Raw genomic sequence first — 24,925 nt, 5'->3', positions numbered from 1 at the left:
ACCTTCGAAAAAAGAAAGAGAAAAGATGCCCAAGAGCAAGTCTCTCTTGCTTCAACCGCCGCTGAGACTCGGCAATGTTTACATCGCGAGCCGATTGTGTTGATCGGCTCGCGAGCGACGACACTTTTGCCCTTCGTATTATAATACTCGCGCACCTCGTGTATTCGACCTCATTCCATCAACAGCAGCCGTGCGCGACACACGCTCGTCACTTCCGTCTCGTGTTGAATTGAAAGAAATGTATCTCGTCGGTCCTCGAGATACTTAATCCGTCGGCATCGCGTCGGCATCGTGTTGATTAACCACACAGTCGAATCGCGAGTATCGGCATTAGAAGCGTGAGCGAGTGAAATCCGGAGGACTCCAGCAGCCGGGAAGCAGGACGCCGGCAGCAATACACGCCACGTTTCCAGGTGTGTGGAATCATTTATTATGCGGGAGGTCTCCGATTACGAGAGCGGACGTTTGACGAACTTTCCGGGAATAAGAAGTCGGAATTTCGCGCTCGGCATTCACAATCCGTCATCATCCGACTAGTAATCATGACTTTATATGAAACTGCAATTACTCTCGTCAATCTCTGTCTGTCTGTCTATCTATTTATTGCGCTGTTGTACACAAAAGATATTGATCCAGACAGAGATGGATAACGTTTCACGAACGCCGCGGATCCCTAATTCATCATATTCTCAATCAAACATTCTATATGAATATACCGGTCTTGCGTAGAATATTCAACGTCATACCGCTTCTTAGACAGCGACCTTCTTTGTTTTCGGTCAGCGCTTCTTTCAAGTCTGTTTACTCTCGTTACGGAATCTAAATTTAAATGTCCATTCGTAAAAGTGTATTTTCGAGAGCACACAACTATTGCCGCCGCTTCTTGTTGTCACCTTTTTTCGTCAGCTCTTTCAAGAGCTCCTATCTAGACCTTCAATGTCAATGAAGAAAAAAAAATCGTAGCGAATATTCTCCACTCATCCCGACCAAACATTCTTTCTCTACCGCGGCTTACCAACCAAGAACACTACATTTTTGTTCCAGACGTTGCGGGAAGCAAGTCCGGCGGACGCGGATGCCGCACCGGAGGATCCGGTTCGGGCAGACCAGGATCGGCCGAAAGGTACAGTTTACAAGTTTCCTACATATCTGTATTCAACTCTTTACAATCTTTGCCTTTGCAACTTATTCCTCATCAACTCTCTTGAAAGCTTCATGTCCCATTTAAATTTTCAATGTTGGAACAAAAATATAAGAATAAAAATTCCGTATCAAAATATTTCCGTATTTCCGATTCTTTCCGATCAAAAATATTCTCTCTCTCTCTCTGTCTCTGTCTCTGTCTCTGTCTCTGTCTCTCTCTCTGTCTCTGTCTCTGTCTCTGTCTCTGTCTCTCTCTCTCTCTCTCTCTCTCTCTCTCTCTCTCTCTCTCTCTCTCTCTCTCTCTCTCTCTCTCTCTCTCTCATTCTCACTCTTTCTCACACAATCTCTCTCTCACACAAAAATAATAAAAATAATTAGAAAAATAATTAAAATTAATTTAAAAAATAAAGCACTATAAAGCACTATGCTGTGGTCACTCATTGACATTTTTTCTTGTGTCTGATCCTTTTTGATTCTTCTCGCATTCTGTTCTTTTTCTCTTTCTTTCCCTCTTTTCTTCTTCCTTTCTCCTTTATGTTTTAACTGTGAAAAGTAAAAACGACACAAAGCATACAAATTCTTCTTCCTTACGTATTTTTTATGTGTATTCAACGACATTGTTACTTATCTGATATTATCCTTGTTTCCCCCGAAGCTTTTCTCTTCAGAATTATCACGACAAACACACCTCACAATTTATAAACAATTTATAAAATTGTTAACTTGATATAACCATGTTATTACTCCTTTCGTACAAACTGTCACTCGGCTGTCATTCGCCGCGATGACTTTCGATTGACACGCACTTTTTTTTAAGAGGATGCAACACAACAGTGAATCCAGAGGACCTTTATTTTCAACTTATATAACACAATGAGAGGTTAGATGAACTTTTACTTTCAACAATGGCTACTTGAGATTACTCTCCTGCCGGTATATTTTTATATATGGCATTTTCACTTTTTCTATAAAATAACGCGCGTAACGAGAGTTTTGTGACATAACTCCTATTTTCCTATATAAATGCTCAACTTGACATTTGATCTCTTAATTTTTCAACATCATTTACTTATAGTATATAAAACAATTTTTTTCAAAAAAACGATATTTTAAAAGAAAAGTTGATATGTACCCAGCAAACATAATATAACATGTAACATACCTGCTGTAATTTCCTACTCAACAATGTAACTATTATTTATGACGCGTGCATATTACATTATGTTTTCTAGGTACAAAATAAGTTAAATTATTCGTGTGCATTATGACATTAAACTGTTTCTCTAAAAAATTCGCCTTCAAAATACAATGAAAAGTACATCCATGTCTATGTACAATATCGAAATGCTATTAAAATAATTCGTACAAATGCAGCGATCCTCTTCGTAATACAAGTGATAATCAAGTAGTAGCATAATAATGATACAATGTAATTGTAATGAAATTTTTATAATTAATAATTGAAGATTATAAAAATAAATGCTGTGTTCAGTTGAGGTACTGACCCTGCTAAAAATGTATTCGATTAAATACTACTTTGTTTCATATTTACATATTACAAATGTAATTGGGAGACATTTTTTTATTTCATTTATATATATATATATATATATATATATATATATATATATATTGTTTCTACTACCAAAAATATATATTGCAGAATTCGTATGTACAAAATACAGTAGATTTCTTTTTTGTTAAGGGATGAGGCAAGTATTACAGGAATATAACAACTCAATATAAAAATAATACTAGATTAACAAAATATATGTTTACAAATTATTTTTCAATTATGAATGACAGTAGAGATTTAATTAATTTAAATGACTTAATCCTCACCATTTTGTTCACATCTTTCTCACCAATTACATTCTGCACACATAATAAATTTTAATTAATGCACACAAAAGCACCAGTTGATTCTTTCACAAGAAAAGCTTTTCAAGAAAATAGATTTGTACATAATCTTAATAATTTCAATATACACCTGCTTGTCGCTCACCTCTTTAGTGTTTGATAATCAGCATACTGAGATAAATGCCGTTATCATTTATCTTACGATCCCATAATTTGTAATTGTAATGTAACTAAGAAATATATGCTACCATTTGTACCCTGCAATTACACGAAGATATTTGACGAATATCACGAATATCGAGATATCAAAAAAACTCAACACTCTTCGCCTCTGTGCCAATTATTGGTCAAGAATTTAACATTGCTGGCGAATAGAGAATATTAATGGATCTTGCATATTATTCTCCAAAATAATTTCGTTGCGTTAAATTACGTGCGATGATGTACAATTTATCATAAACGTGTTACGCTTGCGCTTATGCGAGCCGACTGACGTTGAAAAAATGTTATTTATATAATACAACGATTATATATTCTTTTCTATTTAGACCCAAGATTTCACTGGGTTGCACGGTTGAAAAACTAGTTAATCTTCGTAGTTTTGAGGGAAATTTGCACGACTCGCAGCGAAAGTTAGAACACTTTGACAATTTGTGATAGCGTTCTGCTGTGATCTATTAGGTTTTAAACATTCTAAACGAAATAATACTTTACTTGCGTAATACGCTATTAAAATGTTGCACAGTAATCGTTGAATCTTGTATACAACTGTCTAATCAATATGTGCTCTAAATCTCCTCTTTGTCTTTCATAGGCAAAGATGTACGATATTTACTCTTATTCAATGTTTCGCTGTTTTGAGTTATAATTGGAAAACTTCAATTCACCATTTTGGTAAGTACGTTTTTCCAAAAGTAAAGACGTGTTTATCGTGGAACATACTAAAATTGCTACAATAGTAATAGACACGTTTTGAAGCGCGAGCCCGAAATCCTTCGGCATCGTTAGATTAATTTTTAAGATCCGTATCAAACTAATTGTTCGACGGACTTAACTATGGTATGCGCAGCATATCCTCATTGTGAATTCGTCCACAACATCGTATGTTGCATTTCTATTCCGAATTTGATTTTCATTTTAAGAACAAATGATTATGAAGTCTCGAAGCAAAAGAGTCGTTTGTTAGTCAAGATTTTCATCTAGAATTTTGTCAATTAAATATACTAAGGTAAATGTCTCACAAAGTGAATTCCTTAATAGATTACATTTTAAAATATATTCTATTATTTCGTCTAAATTATTCGACTCTCTTCCTATCGCCCTTTTCGACAATATTGTCGCGAGACAACTTAACCTTAAACAATGAAACTACTGTATCCATTGTTTTCTTTACTATATAATATAAAGTCACGCGCACACACACACACACACACACACACACACACACACACACACACACACACACACACACACACACACACACACACACACACACACACACCACACCACACCACACCACACGCACACGCACACGCACACGCACACGCACACGCACACGCACACGCACACGCACACGCACACGCACACGCACACACACACACACATAAACATACATTTTTCATTCATTCACACTCGCACTTTTTTTTGTTTTCACTTCACGTTATTTTTATATGTTGATCCATTTGATGCATGCTACATTTTCTCATGGAGAATATTATAGAATTACATTATATAATTATGTCGATAATTATATAAATTATTGCAAACCACGCAAGAGCGGCATGTACGGAACCAATACGCGTTTGTTTATGAATAAATACAAAATCACGCTTGCATGTGAATCGCGCTGTTTCTTTCTTGCACAAGTGAATATTCATTAGATTAAAATTAAAGAAAAAAAAATTTCTCCATAATTTCTCCATAATTTCCGTTTAACAAATCAACAGAAAGAACGGACGTGACATGATCAAAATTGCAATGTTATCTTAAAAGCCGTGCCACGTGGCGCGACTGAATTTCTTTCGTCTGTGTCAAAATATGAGAAGCATCGATGATCTCGTTTACTCGTCCGAAGCTAGATTCGGGCGCGGTCGTGACGCTTGTCCCTATGTGAGGTGACGGCATGCTTTCTGATAGTTTGAAATAACCGGCATATTTCTTGCTGTATATCGAACAATCTTGTCGCGTTGTTCGCGTTTGAAGAGACTCGTGTTTGGATATCGCCTGGATATTCTTTCTTGATGAAGCAAAGGTACACTCTCCGAATACCTGCGGTGAACGTTGCATTTGTCATAGCTCTCGCGATATTCCAGGCCGACCTGCTTGATATTTTCGCTGCGCCAAAGCAATTGCGAGTCCTTGCAGATAGTCCTGTATTTCTTTAACGCTTCTGATACATCTTCTTGCTTGACACTAACTATAAACGCCGACGAAACATCTCTTACTTTCTCTGCAAAGGTGCACGTTAAAAATAATTATTGAAAACAAGACAAGAAAAGAAATCGGACGTAGTGGCTCAGGCACAGATATAAGCGTTCAGCGTGAATAGCTGAAGCAAAAATTTTTTCAGATGTTATTATACATGGGTGTATTTTTTCAAAGCAGATTTAACAGTATTATCTCACTACATATCTGAACTTTGGATCAGCAGAAAAAAGATCGGGACGAAACTTGAGATTTTTATAACTCAATAGAAAGATTTCCTTAGAAGAATCTAAGGAAATGGACATAGGCTATTTTTCTTTTAAATTATATACATCATAATATTATTACAAGAAACAATTAGTTAGTGTTGGAAACAATTTGTATAACTTAATATTGCGCACAAAAACACAACGAACAATTGAAGCCACACACATCACACGTCTTGTGTTTCTAAGTAAAACACACAAGATATTTGTATTTCGAGGTAGAGCGTGTGAAAAGATATAAGCTAAAAAAACTGATAAACCTAGCCTGAATAATATTGTACAAATAATCTTGCTCTAGCAATTAACACAGTTGCGGTGTTAGAACGTAGAATATAGCGTAACAATAATATTAGATTTTATGATGTACAGGTACCTGTTCTACCAACCATTCTGGCAATCCACTTTACTCGAAGGATTCTCCGGGCAAGGATCATTCGTCGTTTTATCGTCATTCTCTTTGACACATCTTATCAGAAACATTGTCAACGCCCCAACTATCGGTGGGACGCCGGCTAACAGGAAAGGCAGATCGTATGAACCTAAACAGAACAGAGCGGTATAAAGCACAAGAGATAAGTATTACGCGTACGAGATAATAAACAATGAGATCGAACATTAGAACATTACCGGTGTGATCGTACAGAAGCCCAGCAATCGGCGGACCCACTGTCAAGGGTATAGAACACATCCCCAGGAGGAAACCGATGGCCTGAGTTGCGCCGCTGCGACCGCAAATATCAAACGCGATAGGACCGAGTAACGATATAAAACATCCGTCGAATAATCCCATGCCGAGGGAGATGATCAGGAGTACGACGAAGGACTTGGTGACCGGGAGAAGCATCGTAAGAATGCCGATACTTATAAACGATATCTGAATAAGAGAAAACACTTTAGTTCTTCAGAAATTTGCCGAAAAATGTTTGAAGCCTATTACCAAGTATTATTTATCCGAAAGTCATTTTTCTCTCTCGTGAGAGAAGGCTAAAACAATTTCGAAACGAAAGAAAACATTTCGACACATTTCGATCGATTTTAATTCTAAACAATCGACAGATTGAGATTCTCGCTAAACGTTTCATATGATGCGCAAGTATAGTGTGTATCATCAGAACATTCATAAAGCGCTGTCACCTGCTGTAACAATATTCTGTTCACTTTCGGCAAGTCAGCAATGTAGCCGAAAACCAAACGGCCGATGCCGGAAGTGATACCGATGCACATGACCGGCAGCTTCCCATCGGCATCTTTGAATGTCATAATCACAAACTTTCCTATGTGAACGTACGGTACAAAGTATCTGAAACGTAGCAGTCAACGATAAGAATCGTGCGGTATGTATGCATGCTCTTGGTACGAGCATGCGGTTGATTATTGGCAAAAAAAAAAAAAGAAAAAAGAAAGAAGAATCACCCAGAAACGAAAAGAAATCGCACGGACGGATCGCTACTGTAACTAAATGTGTGTGTGTGTGTGTGTGTGTGTGTGACAACTAATTTCCTATTATGTTGATTTATTGTAATAATCTATCTGGGTTTAGTCTTTGTACAAAGATATAAGAATGTAATGACTTTATGATACGATAATTGCAAAGATTACAAAGAACAAAGCAAGAAGAGATACTTTGTTTGAAAATTAACGGAAATAGACTGAATATGTATGTTATCTGGATATGAATAGAATATGTATGTTATCTGGGTATGAAATTCATAAATGATTGAGCGGGACGATGATGCATAAATAGTTCAACTGACCCAAAGAGAGCAAGAGGAATCGAACATGCCCATAGGACGTATCGTTTCCGCTTCCAAATGGACACGTTCACAATTTCTTTCATGCAATTTCGTAACTTTGCCTTGGATTTCGGCCCTTTTTCGTCTTCTTGCGGCACATTTACTGGAAAAAAAGATGTTTTCGCTGATTCTCCGACTCTCCAGCAAAGCGTTGAATATTGCGATTATTGCGACTTAATGTTCAACCGAAACAATATCAGACCTGGTATCGGCTTAAAAAGTATCGCGCAAGCCATAATGAGGGCTGTGAGCACGGCCAAGCTCCTTAGCGTTCCCTCCAAGCCAAAACGTCGCAACAGGAACTCTATCAAGTATGGAATGAGCGTCGTAAATATGGAACTGCCAGCCGTAACGATGCCGTTCACTAATCCTATATATTTTTTAAAGTAGTGACCCAAGATCACCAGGCTTGGAGTGTAAGCGAGACTTGCACCGAGACCGTACATAACGCCATATGTTAAATAGAGCAATTCCACCTGGAAAAAAGAGAAAAAAGCTCAAAGTGTCTATACTCTTATAATCTATATTCTCAGTGACTTAGACGATGATTTTAGAGATGATTGCAAATAATTATCAAGGCGACATTGTCTTTGATCCCATTTGCATTACCTTATCTGTAAGCAAGGAGGAAAGAAGCAGTCCACCGGACGCGATCGCACCTCCCGCAAAAGTAGTCATCTGAATGCCGAATTTATCCGTAAGTATACCGGCGACTGGCGACAGGAAAAACGTAGTTCCGATAGTCAAGGAACCCACCAAAGCTAAAATAATTTGATGATTTGATGATTCAGCAATTTCGCGCGATGGTCCAGATATCCAGAAGATGACTTCAGGACTCTGATTAATCGCGACTGAGTTCGAAGTAGTTAATCGATAGTCGGAATTTATCAACGTCCCATTATCCTATCGAGAATAACAAGGCGATGCTGAGGAGCATGTGCGTGTCAATAGACAAACAAACAATTAGGTCAATTAATGATCGCGACCACCGATCGGACCCGTACGTACGTTACAAATTAATAGCGCGTATCTAGGTCTTGGCAATTTATGACATGTATATCTTCTTGCAAGAGAAATGACTCTATTTTGAAGATATTTAACATCGGGAACATAAAAGCCGATCTTTTCGACCCTTAAATCCATGCACGAGCACGTATAAAAAGAGTGTATAAAAAGAGCGTTATAAAAAGAGAATAAGTTGCGTCTTATTGTTATAATATAACTAGAATGTGCGACTAGACCTCAAAGCTCATTAAAATCGGAGGACGACACTATCGCGAGTCTGACTCGTTAGTTTGATGAGTAGCATCAGCAAGTAGCATGAATTAACCCCTATTACTGTAAACGACCGCCTAACTGCCGAACAATTTAGGTCCTCGGTATTTAAGGACGCCGCTCATGTAAATAATTAATCACGTTGGCAAAGTTAATTTACATATCGATTGGGAATAATCCCTTCTTTCGGTCAACTTTGACCCGTGACGAACGCGTGAGCGCGCGCGCGCGTGTGTGCGCGTGCGCGTGTGCGTGTGCGTGTGCGTGTGCGTGCGTGCGTGCGTGCGTGCGTGCGTGCGTGCGTGCGCGCGTGCGTGCGTGCGTGCGTGTGTGTGTGTGTGTGTGTGTGTGTGTGTGTGTGTGTGTGTGTGTGTGTGGTGTGTGTGTGTGTGTGTGCGTGTGCGTGCGTGCGTGCGTGTATGTGTGTGAATATCTTGTGTGTAACAATACTGTACTCTGCACTCGAAGGTCGTATTTGATTTTTTTCCTTTCTTTCATTATTTATCTAATTATAGCAAAAGATTATAAATAACAGATTTATGCAGACGGTGAACAAACACATTTCGTTCCACCCAATACCATCGAGTCACTCAGAAGTCACTTCGAAAAAACAACGGAGAGAAAATGCGAACGTACAATCTGCTGCAGTAACAAAAGTCGGCGCTCATACTCATGCGCTAATGCTCATGCAACGAGCATTAGACACGACGTTATCGAAATAGAGAGGCGATTCTTTCGGAAATATTCAGATAACAAGGTTCATCAACCGCTCGCTAACTATATGCTCGCGTTTCGCTCGTGCGAGATGTGCTGGCAAACTTCTCGAATATATGTGCTATCGATTCTCGAAAAGTTTCGACACGATATAATACACAGTGTAATTACACAGTGTAATTATTAAATATTTATTGTTAGTACAAACGTCAATTGTCAATTTGCCGCAAACGCATGCGAACGAACAACGATTACTGCGAATGACAATTAATAATATATGTATTGTTCCAATCGTGTGTGATTTTCATTTTCACGATGAATTATCGTGTGAATTTCGAAACGTTTGTTCCTTCATGCGCGTCTCTACACAAATCTTTTATTATAATTATAAAAAAGAAAGAAAGAAAGAAAAGAGAAAATAAATACGAGCGACCTTTTTCACTCTCAACATTAAATACATAAAGTTAAATATTTTTATTATATAATGCTACCTAATGAAAGGGAAAAAAATAGATGCCAAAGAAACGGGTATATCAACGACAAGAATGTGAAAAAACGGAAGTAATCACTTTTCAGTATATTACTGCTGCTACTTATAAGTAAAAACAATAATTTGCATTTAATCTTTGGGAACGCGCACGTTGATTGATTATTTGTACAAGAGATCATTGGAGAAGTACGTTATATACATATAAATATACATGTGTCGCGCAAGTAAGTATTCCGTTGGCGAGATCGTTGCTGGAGATCTGAAAACGGAAAAGATTGGTGATAAAAAATATCGCAGACTTTTGCGTAGAGTGCACCCGGAAAACGAGTAATCGCAGCATCATGTACATGTTTTATCGTCAAATATGTGAATGTGTAAACACTTTAACGCTGTCTAGTCGATCTAATCGATCTAAATGATCGCCATGATCTCGGGCAATATTCGCGCAAAAACTCGCGACGATATTTCAATTAATCTCTCTGAGGAGCCACTTGTCTCTCTCTCTCTCTCTCTCTCTCTCTCTCTCTCTCTCTCTCTCTCTCTCTCTCTCTCTCTCTCTCTCTCTCTCTCTCTCTCTCTCTCTCTCCCCCTCTCTCTCTCTCTCTCTCGACATATCTCGATATTCCGATAGATATATCAACGATTCAGTAGCACGCAACGAAAATGTTAAATCAGACGACGTACAGCGATCCTTGTAATAAAGAAAGATTAAGCGACAAAGCAGACGTGGTGATGTAATAATTAACGATGAAAAGATAGAATTTTATCGACAAATTCAAAGAACAGGAACAAAGGAAACTCTTTCTCTTTCGCGTTCTCCTTCGTTTCCACTTGTCTCGCATAATCGATAAAACTCTTCGCTGGACAATGTCGTCGACTGAAACGTCTTTGGCCGGTAGTACAAGAGTAATAATGTAAAATATCTCATATTGTGGGAAATGTTGCGGGAGTAAGACGACGTCGCGAACCGTCCGGCGCGCGTGCGCGCGTGCACGCGCGAACCCTCCGCAAACACGGTTCCTCACCTGCTTTGGAAGACACCTCGCTTTCGCCGGCTTCCGTCAGTCGCCTCTGCAGCTCCATGTAAATGAGGGAGTAAGTGTTGATGATGCTAAAGAGCACGCCATTGATCGCGAAGCTGCCGATCATGATCATCCAGGCTCTGAGACCACCGTCCGGCGGCCCCGCGGCCGCTGTCCCATCGCTCGCAGGGCCACCCACCTCGGATCTGTTCGGCCATCGGCTCTTGTTGTTGTCCATCGTCCGCACTGTCTGCGCCGCTACTACCTTGCCCGTTCTTCTCGGTTTGCCGATCGACGCATCGATCGTCACTGTCGCGCTCTGTCCGTTGGTACCGGCCAACAACAGGGGGTTGACCTCGGTCTCGCTCAAACCGGAAATGTCGTCGTCGGCAGTCCGATCGACATAGCTCGCCGCCGCGACAGTCGACTCCTCGGAGCCGTTCGGCTCGGCGCGATCGATCGCGTAAATCATCGGCGCGACGTTATTGCCCGGAACGAAACCGTTACAGGCGTCCTCCGGCCCTCCGGCCTCCCCGTCGATCGTCATCGTTATCGACGATGATTCCCGCCGATTAACTCCGCCGATGTAAGAGATATCTGTGGACTGTGAAGCAAAATTACAGATAATTCTCCTCGGAATCTTTAACGCAATCCCTCAAATTCTTTCTTGCCCCCACCTCTCTCTCTCTCTCTCTCTCTCTCTCTCTCTCCCTCCCCCTCTCTCTCTCTCTCTGTCTTTCCCCCGTTCCTTGAACTGAATTCTCCCAGGATTTGTTGCAATTCTTAATCTTCGATATTACACATCATTCGCAAAGTTGCAAAGTCGGCGACTTTTATCTGTCGATTCTGTCGACGCATTTACGAATATTTATCTGCTTTCGAAAGCGTCCTTGAGTGAGATTACCGCTTATCATAGTAGACGCTATGCGACGTTAAGTAATTTTCGTATCCGCTGTCCTCAGATGTGAAAGACTCATTACAGTTCGTTTGAAATGAAATAAGATCGATCGAAAATCGCGCAGGATGCATGGACATGTACGCGCGTACATATATCTACGTACGTACGTCGCACGCTATTGCTATACAAAAGTCGGCGATGCGCGGGCTTGATGAGTACTTGACGACGCGCGGCTTCAAAGACTGCAGATTTACGATTGGAAGCCCAACTGCACCTGACCGATTTTATCCACACCGGTGCAAAATGGACTACTGTACACGCATACGCTCCAAACCGGTTGCAACATGTTTATTTTTACGCACATTAGGAATGCAAAAAATAAACAATGAGGAAATTTTATTTCTGAAAATTTTTCACAAATAAGCTCTCTCTCTCTCTCTCTCTCTCTCTCTCTCTCATTGGACCATCTCAGTTGCATTTCGAACTGCATCCAGGATAAGTGTTCGTTTCGGGTAATCGTAATTTCGAAATCCTGCGTATGATAATAATGAACGAACCGATGAATCCTCCAATATTTCAATCGCGCCTACTGGTGGCTTCTATGAAGACGATACGTGCTCCGTGTCACTCACCGTTTACAAAAGCAAAAGTGCTGACCAAAGCAGCAAACGTATGTATAATAAAACAAAAAATGTTCAATTTCTTCGAAAACGAGCTGCTGCTCAAACAGAATTTGATACATTCCGTTAATTTCCCCGCGAAAGGCGCGCCTCATCCGACAGTCTGATGATAAATCTCGCGGAACATTCAATGTGTTGAACTCTCATTACTTAATCTCGAATTTTTGCCGCGTTATTATATAGCTATGAGATATTTCGCGCAGAGGGTTGTTTACAGCGAGGTACGTTAACCACCGGTGCCAGTAATGTGCACCGGTTATTAAAACCGGTTATATATTTTATACTTAAAACCGGATTTTAACCCAGATTATTTGCTGACGATGAGACGGATCGGTATAGTCATATTACAGAACCATCCTGCATGATATTCAATCGTCCGCACACGTGCAACATGCTTCGCAATCTTTACGATTGCGTGGAATATATGGTGTCTCTTTTATCTTTATTTTCGCGAAATAGTCGCTACAATATCTGCACGTGCGCATTTTCAGCGATACTTTAACGCTACTTTACTTGACCCTGACATTACTCGGCACCGAGGTCAAACCGAGGTTTAATAGTCCTAGACGATTCGACGATATCCTTTGATATCGTACGTCGCGCGATCATCGTACTGTATATCCGTATTTCCTCATTTTATTTTTATCCGATAAGGTGGTAATGTTTTCAGGAGGGAAACATTCAGCGTATGAATGATCTCTGCTATTTTGTGCAATTCAATACGCGACGTTTCAATGCGCGCACGTACGCGCAGCGAAAAAGTGATAGAAAAGTGATAGAAAACGCAAAATTGAGAAGGAAGGTATATAATAAACGAAGCGCGCATATATAAGTATATTTAAGTTGAATTTCTACATTATTCGATTTAAATGCCAATGCGATAAAAGAGAAGATAAATATTATCTGGACGAGGGAACTGAAATGATCTTGATCTAATCTTGACACATCCTGTGTGTCAAACGATTCGTTATAGGAAGAACAAATAATTCACTCTAATTTATTCCGCTTCCTCAAGCACACATGTACAGTACAGAGCTAATTGTATTTTATACATTAGCGCGGATAAGCAAAAATACGTCTATCTCAGGTTACATTGCATTTGTCTTTAGCTTGTAAAAAACTCAAAAAGAAAAAATTGCATTTAGCGAGCTTTGTCAGTTAACACGCGCCGCGCTATGAAAACGCGAGCATGGTTTTAATTGCACACAATTATTGCACACGTGGAATCGTTCAGACAATCGGTTAGGTTAGGTAGAAGCACAAAAGAGGGATGCTCCTTTCAAAAAGTACTTGCTTTACTCCTTATCGATGCCCGATGCTGCAAAATGAAAAAAAGTTAACACGAGCGACCACGATACGACACACGTCGTATTATTTGGTCATTTGGGCCGCATGTGTACACGCGATTTTACGTATATCGTATATATATATATATATATATATATATATATATATATATCGTACCGCGATTGTTTTATTGGACAGTGTGTATACAATCCTTGATTTACTTTGTGAACAAGAATTTGTTCGCACTCGATATATTCGCACGAACGAAGGGACACGCTCCGTTCGTTCGCGAGAAACGCTGACCGTCTGGAGCAACAGCGGTTTTAGTATCCAAGGCGTTACATTATTGCATCAGCTCGTGTGAAAGACGAACGCTTAAATGCACGCGGCCAAATGATCGTCGAGTAAGCGCCGGCATGTATTAAAGACATTCATGCACGGGCGTATCTGAAGAGATTTTTTTGACCTTGCGTCTAGATGAAACGACAAATAGATTATCAGAATGCGTTCCGACAGATAGCCGAATTTCACCGAGCATTCGCGGAGTCGCGGAATACTGTCACTTATTACTGCCTATGTAATATTGCCTATATAAATAATTTTTTATAGTTCATGTATCGCGTGCAAATATGCCTGCAAATATCTGTGAGTTTCATCGTGAGATGATGAATGAGATTATAGCGGGCGGATACTATGAGTGTAATTCTTGGATAAAATAATAAAAACGAAATTGCTACACACTATAGTAACTATCTTCTATATAAGAAAGTTTGAAATATAATTTCCTTGCAATTTTGTCGAATAAATTTGTATGGATAGAAACTCTTGGTACATTTATAGAAAATGATTACATTTGTGAGTTTGGTGGTTAAGAGAGAGATTCGTAATCAAAACATATGTTGACTTTACAATGTGTGAATATTGTAAAAATTGTATCCTAAAAATTGATGCATGATAACGAATACATATGCGGCGTTTTTCTTTTCTCGTGCAAAATACTTTTGCAATCTATATCAATTGTATCTTACAATCCGATCGGCTTCATATCTGATTAAATCTGATGATTCATTATCGAAAAGTATAACATGTCTAATATAATATGTGCATATGTTGTGTGTGCGTGCACATACATTGCTAAAGCACAAAATCTGATTTAAAAGTTTGAAGCACTGTATAATCTCAAGTGTGGTGCTAAAACCAGGTTTCGAATATTAGAGGCAATTCTTGAGAAATTTTTGTTCTTTTTTCTATCATGTTACATTCCCTTTTTGATATATCGTTTCAGTGTCAGAAGTCGCAAGCAAGCAACCGGAGAAACGGGCGGGGGTCTGTCCGATCGTTTTGGGCTGAGCGACTTTGCGTTCGGCCCAGAATCGCATTTAGAAATTCGGAGCATCTGCCCTGATATAATTAACATGAGGGAACCTTGCTCGCGGTGCAGCAAGTTTTGCGCGAATCTTATGTTCCTCCTTGCAGCTTTTAAAACATAGGCACTGATATCTCAGTGCTGTTAGAAATTTTACGCGAAAAAAAAAGACCACGACTTCAGGTTGGTTTCAATATCATCGAGCATTTCTCGTTTATTAGTATTTTGCAATTTCGCGATAAAAAACCATATTGTTTTACAAGATATAATTACTTGTCATCGTGAATTGTAAGGTGTCCCAAACCTTCTAACGATACCACAGAGGCTTGCTATACAAACAAAGAATACTGAAACTAGTAAACGTAGCGGCATATCGCATATCTACTAAGAGTCAAGCAATATCCGCGCGCGGCGCGCGGCCAAATTAGCACGTGGCAATACGTACATGTGATTCGCACACGTGTAATGAAATGAATAAAACACTCTGGAAATTCGATATGTGCCTGAGGGATTACCGGATTCGGATGATTCTCTGTGAGCGTGGCGGCATGCAGTGCGTATACATATACGTCATATGCTCCGGTACGCGGGCCGTGAAATTCTCCAAAATCGCCGACTCCAGGAGTCCGACGACGGCAACCACAGTGGTAGGGAGAAAAGAAGAAAGACAATATGGCAGGCAGAGGATCGAAGAAAGAGACGAGAGAGAGAGAGAGAGAGAGAGAGAGAGAGAGAGAGAGAAGAGAAGAAAAAGAGACGGGCGAAACAGCGAGTCACGCAACCGATCACCCTTTGCAAGAGACCGACAGACCGGCCGATCGCGTCGTCGAACGTAAACTAAAGAGACGACCAATGTTCTCGCGAGGCGAGAGGTCGAAAGTTGCGACGAGAGTCAAGAGAGAACCCGCTAATACGCGAGCTTGAGACTAGACGAAGCGAGAAGAGAGCGACAAAAGGATAGAAAAGGGGTGTGCGAGGAAGGAGGAAGGCGAGGGGAGAGGAAGAGTGCGAGAATAGGGGAGGTGTGGAGGAGAATGATAGAAGAGGACACAATAGCGATAAGCCGACTTGAATAGCAAACTCGATGTATACCGCCACGTGCACATTTGAAAAAACGCGAAAGAAAAAGAAGAGACATTACGCTGTCGCGCGCGCGCATACACGCCGCGCGCATTCGGATCGCATGACGCATCATCAGTAGTATTTCTACGCGCTCGACCCGGATTCGGCGCCGAAAATGTAACACAGGGTGGAAGAAATAAGAGAAAGAACGGGGGGAGGGGAGGAGGGGTGAAGTAGAAAGAGAGAAAATGTGCGTGCGTACATTTCTTCGAAACTGTACAATCCCTTTCGTAGTTGTTCCCTTCGTGATTTCAGAAATCAAACAAGCTGCGATATAATTTACATCGGGTTAGATGATGCAATATATATTGCGTAGAAAAAAAATGTATAAATATATCCCCTAGAGATAAACGTGGTGTCTGCCATACATACGACACAATCTAAAACGATAAAAGCGGTAAATAGTGCGTTGCGCGGGAAGTGCATGTTTCTTTATCGATTCACTTTCCGCATATACGACATATTTATCCACGCTCGATTCATCTAACACTTGTACCTATAAAATTGTTTCTATATCGAGTAGTTTATAGTCTATCTTTTCCTTTCGTTGATAAAAAAGTTGATAAAAAATAGCGAACAAAGTTACTGACTGGATGTATACAGGTTATTAGATTAAAAGTTGTCTTATAGTCTTTTTTGCAATTGACGTGATTTATAAGTGCCATGTAGATGATCCGTTTGATATTACGATAATAAATCAATAACGATACGATATTAATTCTATTAGAATTTACTGATAAATTAACAATCATTCAGTTTAACGGCGGAGCTGTCGTTGAATTGAACGAGATGTTTAATTTGCGCATATCTCTCTCTCTCTCTCTCCCTCTCTCTCTCTCTCTCTCTCTCTCTCTCTCTCTCTCTCTCTCTCTCTCTCTCTCTCTCTCTCATATCTACCCATCTACGTATCTATCTCATTGAATACAAAAATAATTCAACGCTAATTAACAAGAATATATTGACACTTTTCAGCATCTGAGGCTGAAAATCATCAGCTTACTAGATTGACGCAATCTACTGACGTGTGTTGCAACAAGCATGTGTGTTACATTAAACAAGTATATGTATACGCGATTCTTCTAGCATATATGCTCGCATAAAGATAAAAGAGTTCAGCCTGCTTGAGATACGGGGATAGAAAAATAATGGTTGAAAACGCACATTTCGAGCGACCTCGTGCACGTATTTTGCACGCAGCTTGATCAAACGTGACAGATTGATCGACTTCGAGAGGTACTAATCTAAGATTATATGCATGAATTATGTGATAATACAGTAAATTGTCACGTACCACGAAAAGCGTATACGCTTAATATCCACCATGTTAAATGCGAACAACTTGCGACGATTTCACTATACCACGCCAAGCTCCGGTTAACCTCGCTTTAACCAACAACTCGTGACGTGTTGATTATCGACGCAGGGCTCGGGGATGATGATAACATAATCGACCAAGTGACATGCGCCAGCTATACGTAAAATATTCTCGTCGTTACATGCGGGCTTGTGCATGCCCGCGCATTTTATATCTCAACATTTAAAGTTTAAACATTGTAGAACGTCGTCCAGACCCACCCAGGTGGTTATGCAATGTTTCCCAGAAACGATATAAAAGTGACAGATGCGAAACTCATCGAATGTAACGGGATCCGCGACAAACTTAATTAGATTTCATTTTATTAGATTTTCTCGATTTCTTGCGCTAGACATAAAATATACGAGTGAAAAGAAAAAAAGACATATCACGTGTCGAAAGATACTATGTCTGTTCCGAAGCTATCGTACTTGCTCAAAATACACTACTTGTTCAAAAATATAAAAACTGCAAACAACCGCAAAACCTAGCTTAATTCAAAATCTGCAAATGCAGTTTACTGATCGTTTGCACAATTTAAAGACACGATAATCTTAAATATTAATAAAAATACCAATAGAATAAATAAATATATAGAAATTAAAGAGCCACTTTTTGCGATTACAAAAAATAATAAAATATTTTTACATATCTGACAAATCTCTCTCATTCTTAATTTATTTTTATATGATATTGTACGTGTAAGAATTATATATGTATAAATTTATTTTTATAAATATATATCTGGGAACTAGAGGGTGGAAAATAACTCGCCCTCTTTCTCTCTCTCTCTCTCTCTCTCAGAATCTCATTATCGTTATTTTTATCAAAATTACAACTTATTAAACTTTAACGAGATCTACAATAGAAGTCGCAATCTTAAGTCGTAAAGTCATGAGAGAATTAACCAATCGCAGTTGATTATTCTCTTTGCAACCGAAGAATAGTCAATTGTGATTGGTCAATTCTCTTGGTATAATCTTGAGACTTTGGAACTTCTATTGTACAGAAGCTCGCTTTAGGCTGCGTTTCGATATTCACTGCCAGTACTGAAAATACATAGTTTGTGTCACGTATACTATAGATTTTCAGTGCTGGCAGTGAATATCGGAACGTAGTCTTGGTTTAAGATCTACCAACTTTATAACTAAAACCAAAGTTTCCGAAACCGATTTCGAAACAAACCTTTTTATACATTGGCCACGTTTAGTAGAACAAAGTGATCAGAGAACGCTTAGTGATTATTGTCTGTGATTGGAGCATTCTTTTAGATTCTTCATAGACCCAGAAGTATTTACCAATCAGGAGCGAGATTCAGTGGAAAATCTAGTAATGTTGAGTCAACTGTTGAGTCTGCTGAATGCAGCCATTGACATAGAGGATTTCGCCTTAATAGAGGTGTCTGCAGCCATTATTGAGAGAGAAAAAAAAAGAAAGGGAGAGAAAGAGAGAAAAAGAGAGAGAGAGAGAGAGAGCGAGTGAGTGAGTGAGAAAGGAAAAAAAGTGTACTCTTGAGATACTTGTCAAAGCAAGTCAGCAAACGTCACCACGTTGCTCGAGTTTTAACGCAACTATTTAAATCGTAGAACAATAGAAAAAAGATGACTAGTGTAGACTGGGAGGAAGTTAAAAGATTAGCTGCTGATTTTCAAAAGGCGCAGCTCAGCTCGACTTTACAAAAGTATGTGTTACTTTTATTGTGTTTTCAGTTAATCTAATTTTTATCCTTGCGATAAACAATTTACAATAAATGTAAAATGATTATGAATATCTGATTGTTAATTTTAGTTAATTATATTAAATTTACAAATGTTTTTGTCATTCGACTCATGTTTTGAACATAATCTTATTTCTTATATATGTTCTGCAGAAACTCTATAAATCAATCCAAACATATGGTATTAATAATATTGCGATAAATCAATTTTCATTATAAACTTGAATGCGTCGATTCGATATATTTAATTTTAATAATTATTATCTATTGTATAGACTATCACTAAATTTTGTTTTTAAGATCTTTTTATTTCTAATATATATATATATTAGTAATTGCACTCATATTATTTGGGATATTTAAATTAAAAATCTAAAAATTCAATTAGCTGCACATCTATGTCGACACACAATATTTATTAAATTTGTGTAGTGATTTGACATACAAGTGAGTGATATATGAGTGAATTTATATTACAGGCTTTCAGAACGAAACTGTATAGAGATTATAACAACATTGGTAGAAAATAAACTTCTAGATATTATATTTACCAATGATGGCAAGGAATATGTTACTCCACAACATCTAGGAAAAGAAATCAAAGATGAATTGTATATTCACGGTGGGAAAGTTAGTTTGGTTGAACTGGCCCAGATTCTTAATGTCAGTTTATCGCAAGTAACAAAAGTCGTAACAGAGATCGAAAGACACAACAAGGGATTAAAAGTAATATTGGGACAACTTATTGATAAAAGTTATGTAAATAAAATCGCAGAAGAAATCAATGATAAGCTTGTGCAACATGGCTGTATCAATGTAGCAGAGCTGACGCTTACTTATGATTTACCAGCTGAATTCTTACAATCAGTTGTTGAAAAAGAGCTCGGAAAAATAATACACGCAACTCAAGATTCTCAAGATCCCAAGGTCTTTTATACGGAAAGTTTTATCGCTACAAATAGAGCAAAAATTCGAGGTGCATTATCTGCCATCACAAAACCTACACCATTATCTGCAATATTAGGACAATGCGCTATTCCGGAGAGGATATTTTTTTGTAAGTATTACATCGTAATATGAAAACAATATGACCAGGTTTCTAACATAGCACTCTTGCTCTCTCTATCTTTATATTATTAAATTATCTTAGGCATTAAGCAATTACATTTATTAAAACAGCTTTATTATTTATTGTTATTTATCTTTGTAACATTTTAACTTTTGACTTATTTTGTTTATGTATATACAGTAATTTTTATTTATACTTATCAACACTTATATATATGTATATATATATATATATATATATATATATATGTATATGTATATGTATAGCATATATTTATATATATAATGTGTGTGTGTGTGTGTGTGTGTGTGTGTGTGTGTGTGTGTGTGTGTGTGTGTGTGTGTGTGTGTGTGTGTGTGAGTGTAGCAATTCTAGATGGTTTACAAGAAATAAAACAGGTGCCTGGAGTTGTAACCGGGAAGCAAGGTGGAAATAGCGTTTATATACCTACTATCTACTCCAAGAGTCAAAATGATTGGGTCGAGAACTTTTACAAGCAAAATGGTTACTTGGGTAAGATATAGAATCTGCAAAAATTCCTATGTACATTCCCATGTAACGCAATAGAATTTACTTTTATCTTTCAGAATACGACGCGCTCGCTAGACTCGGGATATCAGACCCAGCGAGTTTCGTAAAACGTCACTTTCCGGATGAAAATATAGTTTTATTGAAATCCGTAGCTACCGGAACAGTAATAACAGATCAGGTCGATGCCAATATCGAAGAAGCTGTTGCGACCGGATTCTTCGTTGATCTTTATCCCCTTTTACCGTCTGTATTTAGCGACGAAGATGCGGAAATTCTTCTCAAACAGGCCACGAAGAAGACAAAGGCCAATGTACATATATTCGTGAAGACAGTTGCAGTTTCCGACGCATTTTTGCAAACTTTAAATAAATCCCTCGAGGTACTAGCGGACAAAAAGGCCAGAGAGATCGTAGCTAGCGGAAAGTGGATCCAATATATGGCCGAAAATAAATTCAAGTTCAAATCCGTGGTCTTGGTAACCGAGAGTAAAGTAAGTAAGAGAGAGGAGCGTAGGAAAAAAGCAGTGATCGGTAAAGCGGGCGGTGGTAACCAAGGCAGGGAAACCAAGACCAAGTCCACGAAAAAGAAGTATCTTCAAGGAAGAATACAGGAGAATGAATCCGACGAAGAGGAGACCAATCAGACAGCAGTCGGAAGGGTTGAAATCATATTGATATCCGTGGAGGATGTGAAAGCAGAAATTGCGAAGGATGAGAACGTATCCATGATCGAAGAACTGGCGGGTGAACTAGCCAATCACTTGCAACCGAAGCTAAACAAATCGGCGTTGTTGTTGGCCGAACAATTAGGGCAAACCACCAGTAAGACCGCCATTCTGAGTGAGATCGAGGAACGTCTGAATGTTCTAGTAGCGAATGTCAGAATATTCGACAAAGGTGTCAAACAGCTGGACAAGGCGGATCAGGCTCCGTTGACCAAGTATTTGTTGAAGTCTCTAGGCCTGGATTTCGTGACACGTATATTCAAGCTAGCGGCTCAACAGAATATGCTACAAGTCGCCGAGAATCTTACGACAGAAACGAGACAAAAACTATTGCTAGAGTTACCTACGGATGTGAAGGAGCCGTTAACCGCTGTCCATAAAGCAGCGATGGGAGATACGGTGGAAGACTTTTTGAATACTGTCGACAGTGCGATGGCAGCTTGCTGTTTGGTTCTGAAGAAGTACGATAAGAAGAAGGAGAAGCCGCAGGTGCTCGCTCACAGAGAGGCTCTGTTGGAAGAGCTCAACGCCACGCAAGATCCTGCATTGGTGTTGCATCTGGTCACGAGCTTGCTCTTCACTGCAGTTACGCAAAGTGCCTTACACATGTCTGGTAGACACGTGTCGTCCATTCTGACGTTTCTTCGAAAACACTTGGAATCTGATGCGATGTCGATTTTGTCTCGATACCACGGTACGTAAAATACATGCGGCGAATCAAAGACTGACACTTTCTACAACAAAATCTCTAAACAATTACGACAAGAAATTTTCCTTTTTTTTCCTCTGCACAGATTTGGTGCTCAATTTGCTTCAAAGTGCTTCCGATGAAAACGCAAAGATGGACGCCTCAAACGCCTTGAAAGAAGGACTGGCTGATATTAAAAATATTGCTAATAATTTCAAGCAACACGTAAAAATGGACAAATCCTGAGAGCGGTTACGCAACTAGTTCTATACTTGCAAAGATTCGAGAATTTCTTTTTAATTTTGGCAATAAATTCCCTGTAAGATGAACACTTTGGTCTCTCTGCAATTTTACTCGTGACGCGAACGTAATCAAAATTAAATTACAGAGTTAATATTCGTCTCTCCTCATACTGCGTATGAAAACAGTGTTATGGAAAGATTAAAATTTGTTTAAAATTATGAAATTTCTTGTATTCTTAGATAACAAAGACAACGTAGAATAGTACAAGTTTACTTACTCTACAATAGACACGTGTAAATTATTATTATATATATTTTATGATATGAAATATAGGATATATATATATATATTAATCATTTAAAAAACATTTTTTTAAGAATTAATTTATTGATATCGTCAAGTTTTCTCATCATAATATTATAATAAATGCATCTGTCTCTTGTTACAAAATTCCTTAAAAGACATCTCTTCAACGACTCTTACAGTTTATCGTTTTTACACTTAATCCATTGATAGATATTAATGTAACTAAATATCTACAATGATAAACTTACCTATGTATGTACAGAGCTCTGTATGTGTGTGTGTGTATATATTTTTGCGTGTATATACTTAGAAGACAGTTGATCACCGTTTTCACGTATGTATACATACTCATATACATACACACACAAACACACACACATACAAATATCACAAATGTAGTTCCTAGGTTCCTAGGTTACAAAGTTGCTAAAATTCGTGTAAATCCAACGCACGCAGCTACTACAGTCTGCCCAATGCCCCAAAATAATGCATACAAAGGCGGCATTTGATAACCTGATGCTCTATATACAAAAGCAACTGCCGCTGAACTGACGACTCCTGATGTCAATGGCAACAGCACACCCATTATTATAATAAGCAGTGGAAAGAATCTATGGGCGTACAATAGACAGGGCGTACGTGAGGTAATCGTATCGTTCACATATATGTAAATAATTATTAGAAACTTAAAACTTACATACTTGCCGTATTTGTGTTGCCGTAAGGTAGCAAAACAGATTGCTCCAGCGATTGTATGTACGAATATCGAAGAAAATAGGGCCCATAAAAATATCTGATACCACATCTCTGAAAAATGATGAGGAAACGTTGACTCGAATTGAAACCGATGACTCTCTCGAATGTATATATTAAATTGTTTAATCGTATACCTGCGAATGACGTCAAGGGCATATAAAATATGTTGCCCGAGTTCATATTTCGAAGTGCCATTTGTAGCCGCAATAAATTGACATTCGTTTGCGCACGCACTTAGACATCGATGAAGAAACGTTTTCCCGAATAATCGTCTCGATTTGCGAGACGACTAAATTTTTCGTTAATTTTCCACTCTCTTTACACCAGTATGACAGTTGTGGGTGAGGTTACGTCAGAGCATCGTTACGAGAGTATTTCGGAATTGTTGACTGATATCATCATTGTGATGACACGCAAAAGACAATAATGGCGATAACAATGTAAATGGGTAAATATATATCCTTGACGATAGAAAAAACGAATAGAAAAAAGAATTCAAATTGGACGTTCAAAGAACTCAATATCAGTCGACGGACACGGTTGTCAAATTTGACATCACACGTCGTTACTCCGTTGGTAACAGTTGGCTAATCGCAGTAGGAAGGTTATATAAGGTTGGTACTCGCGCATGCCCGAGCTCGTTCAATTGAGATTCAAATGTCATATAATCAATAACGATCAAATAGTTAAATAAACTATAATTGTATCGGCCGATTTCTATTAGATCCAGACCCCATATTGTTATAGCTTTAATTAATAGGAAAATCATTGAAATAAAACTGACAAATGAAACCTTAATTGTGGGGTAGAGTAGAGCTTTTCTTTTGAATCAAAATTATCAAAGAACCTACAAAAATAACGAAAAATTTAGAAATTATCCAGACATTTCTTTCTAAATAAATAAACCGACTCATTGTTTCTTTCTGTTTCTTTAATGCTATATCGTCATGCATCGTATTTTGTAAACGTACCACATAATAACAAAATATTATATTACATATACACTAAGTTAGTTTAGATTGTAATCGCATCTCTTGCAGGTTGGAAGAGATAAGACGAAAATATGAGTGTTTATCGAAAGAAAAAAAAAAACTTAATAATGTTATTAGTGTTGCTTTTATATAATTTTGAACATGAATTTAAAGACAGCAGTACTTCTCCAATTTTCCAATTTATCTGCAGGTACTACTTCTACAC

General features: G+C 38.5%; 3 protein-coding genes and 1 long non-coding RNA gene across 10 annotated transcripts; 2 read left to right on the top strand and 2 right to left on the bottom strand.

Moving 5' to 3' along the window:
* The first annotated feature begins 240 nt into the window (after nucleotides 1-240).
* On the top strand, nucleotides 241-6,244 carry LOC112588615 (uncharacterized). The gene is made up of 3 exons (XR_003112953.1): nucleotides 241-413; nucleotides 1,045-1,123; nucleotides 6,063-6,244. It is a non-coding gene; the product is annotated as an uncharacterized LOC112588615 (long non-coding RNA).
* kar (monocarboxylate transporter 10-like protein kar) lies at nucleotides 4,582-17,934 on the bottom strand. 6 transcript variants are annotated; one of them, XM_011147823.3, is made up of 9 exons: nucleotides 17,632-17,934; nucleotides 10,991-11,591; nucleotides 8,096-8,247; nucleotides 7,689-7,962; nucleotides 7,448-7,589; nucleotides 6,828-6,993; nucleotides 6,321-6,567; nucleotides 6,080-6,232; nucleotides 4,582-5,452 (listed from the first exon to the last, which is right to left on the bottom strand). In XM_011147823.3, the coding sequence occupies exons 2-9, from the start codon at nucleotides 11,532-11,534 to the stop codon at nucleotides 5,109-5,111; spliced, it is 2,022 nt and encodes a 673-aa protein (XP_011146125.1). In that variant the 5' UTR covers nucleotides 11,535-11,591; nucleotides 17,632-17,934; the 3' UTR covers nucleotides 4,582-5,108. The 6 variants fall into 6 exon arrangements, with proteins under 6 accessions (XP_011146125.1, XP_011146127.1, XP_011146126.1 ...); XM_011147825.3 differs by lacking the exon at nucleotides 17,632-17,934 and adding an exon at nucleotides 16,008-16,327; XM_011147824.3 differs by lacking the exon at nucleotides 17,632-17,934 and adding an exon at nucleotides 15,734-15,931.
* Nucleotides 17,935-19,033: 1,099 nt separating this feature from the next.
* Ufl1 (UFM1 specific ligase 1) lies at nucleotides 19,034-22,752 on the top strand. The gene is made up of 5 exons (XM_011147822.3): nucleotides 19,034-19,375; nucleotides 19,891-20,468; nucleotides 20,847-20,993; nucleotides 21,068-22,429; nucleotides 22,530-22,752. Exons 1-5 carry the CDS (start codon nucleotides 19,296-19,298, stop codon nucleotides 22,667-22,669), a joined length of 2,307 nt encoding a protein of 768 aa, XP_011146124.1. The 5' UTR covers nucleotides 19,034-19,295; the 3' UTR covers nucleotides 22,670-22,752.
* Nucleotides 22,753-23,329: 577 nt separating this feature from the next.
* Nucleotides 23,330-24,346, bottom strand: LOC105187172 (transmembrane protein 170A). 2 transcript variants are annotated; one of them, XM_011147821.3, is made up of 3 exons: nucleotides 23,863-24,342; nucleotides 23,674-23,779; nucleotides 23,330-23,583 (listed from the first exon to the last, which is right to left on the bottom strand). In XM_011147821.3, exons 1-3 carry the CDS (start codon nucleotides 23,921-23,923, stop codon nucleotides 23,388-23,390), a joined length of 363 nt encoding a protein of 120 aa, XP_011146123.1. In that variant the 5' UTR covers nucleotides 23,924-24,342; the 3' UTR covers nucleotides 23,330-23,387. The 2 variants fall into 2 exon arrangements, with proteins under 2 accessions (XP_011146123.1, XP_025154926.1); XM_025299141.1 differs by having other exon boundaries at nucleotides 23,409-23,583; nucleotides 23,670-23,779; nucleotides 23,863-24,346.
* Between the last annotated feature and the right edge of the window lie 579 nt (nucleotides 24,347-24,925).

Source organism: Harpegnathos saltator, unplaced genomic scaffold (assembly GCF_003227715.2).
Source record: "Harpegnathos saltator strain DR-91 unplaced genomic scaffold, Hsal_v8.6 scaffold252, whole genome shotgun sequence".
NCBI classification, from domain to species: domain Eukaryota; kingdom Metazoa; phylum Arthropoda; class Insecta; order Hymenoptera; family Formicidae; genus Harpegnathos; species Harpegnathos saltator.
The sequence above is the reverse complement of the archived record's forward strand: the minus strand, read 5'-3'. Positions and strand labels throughout refer to the sequence as shown.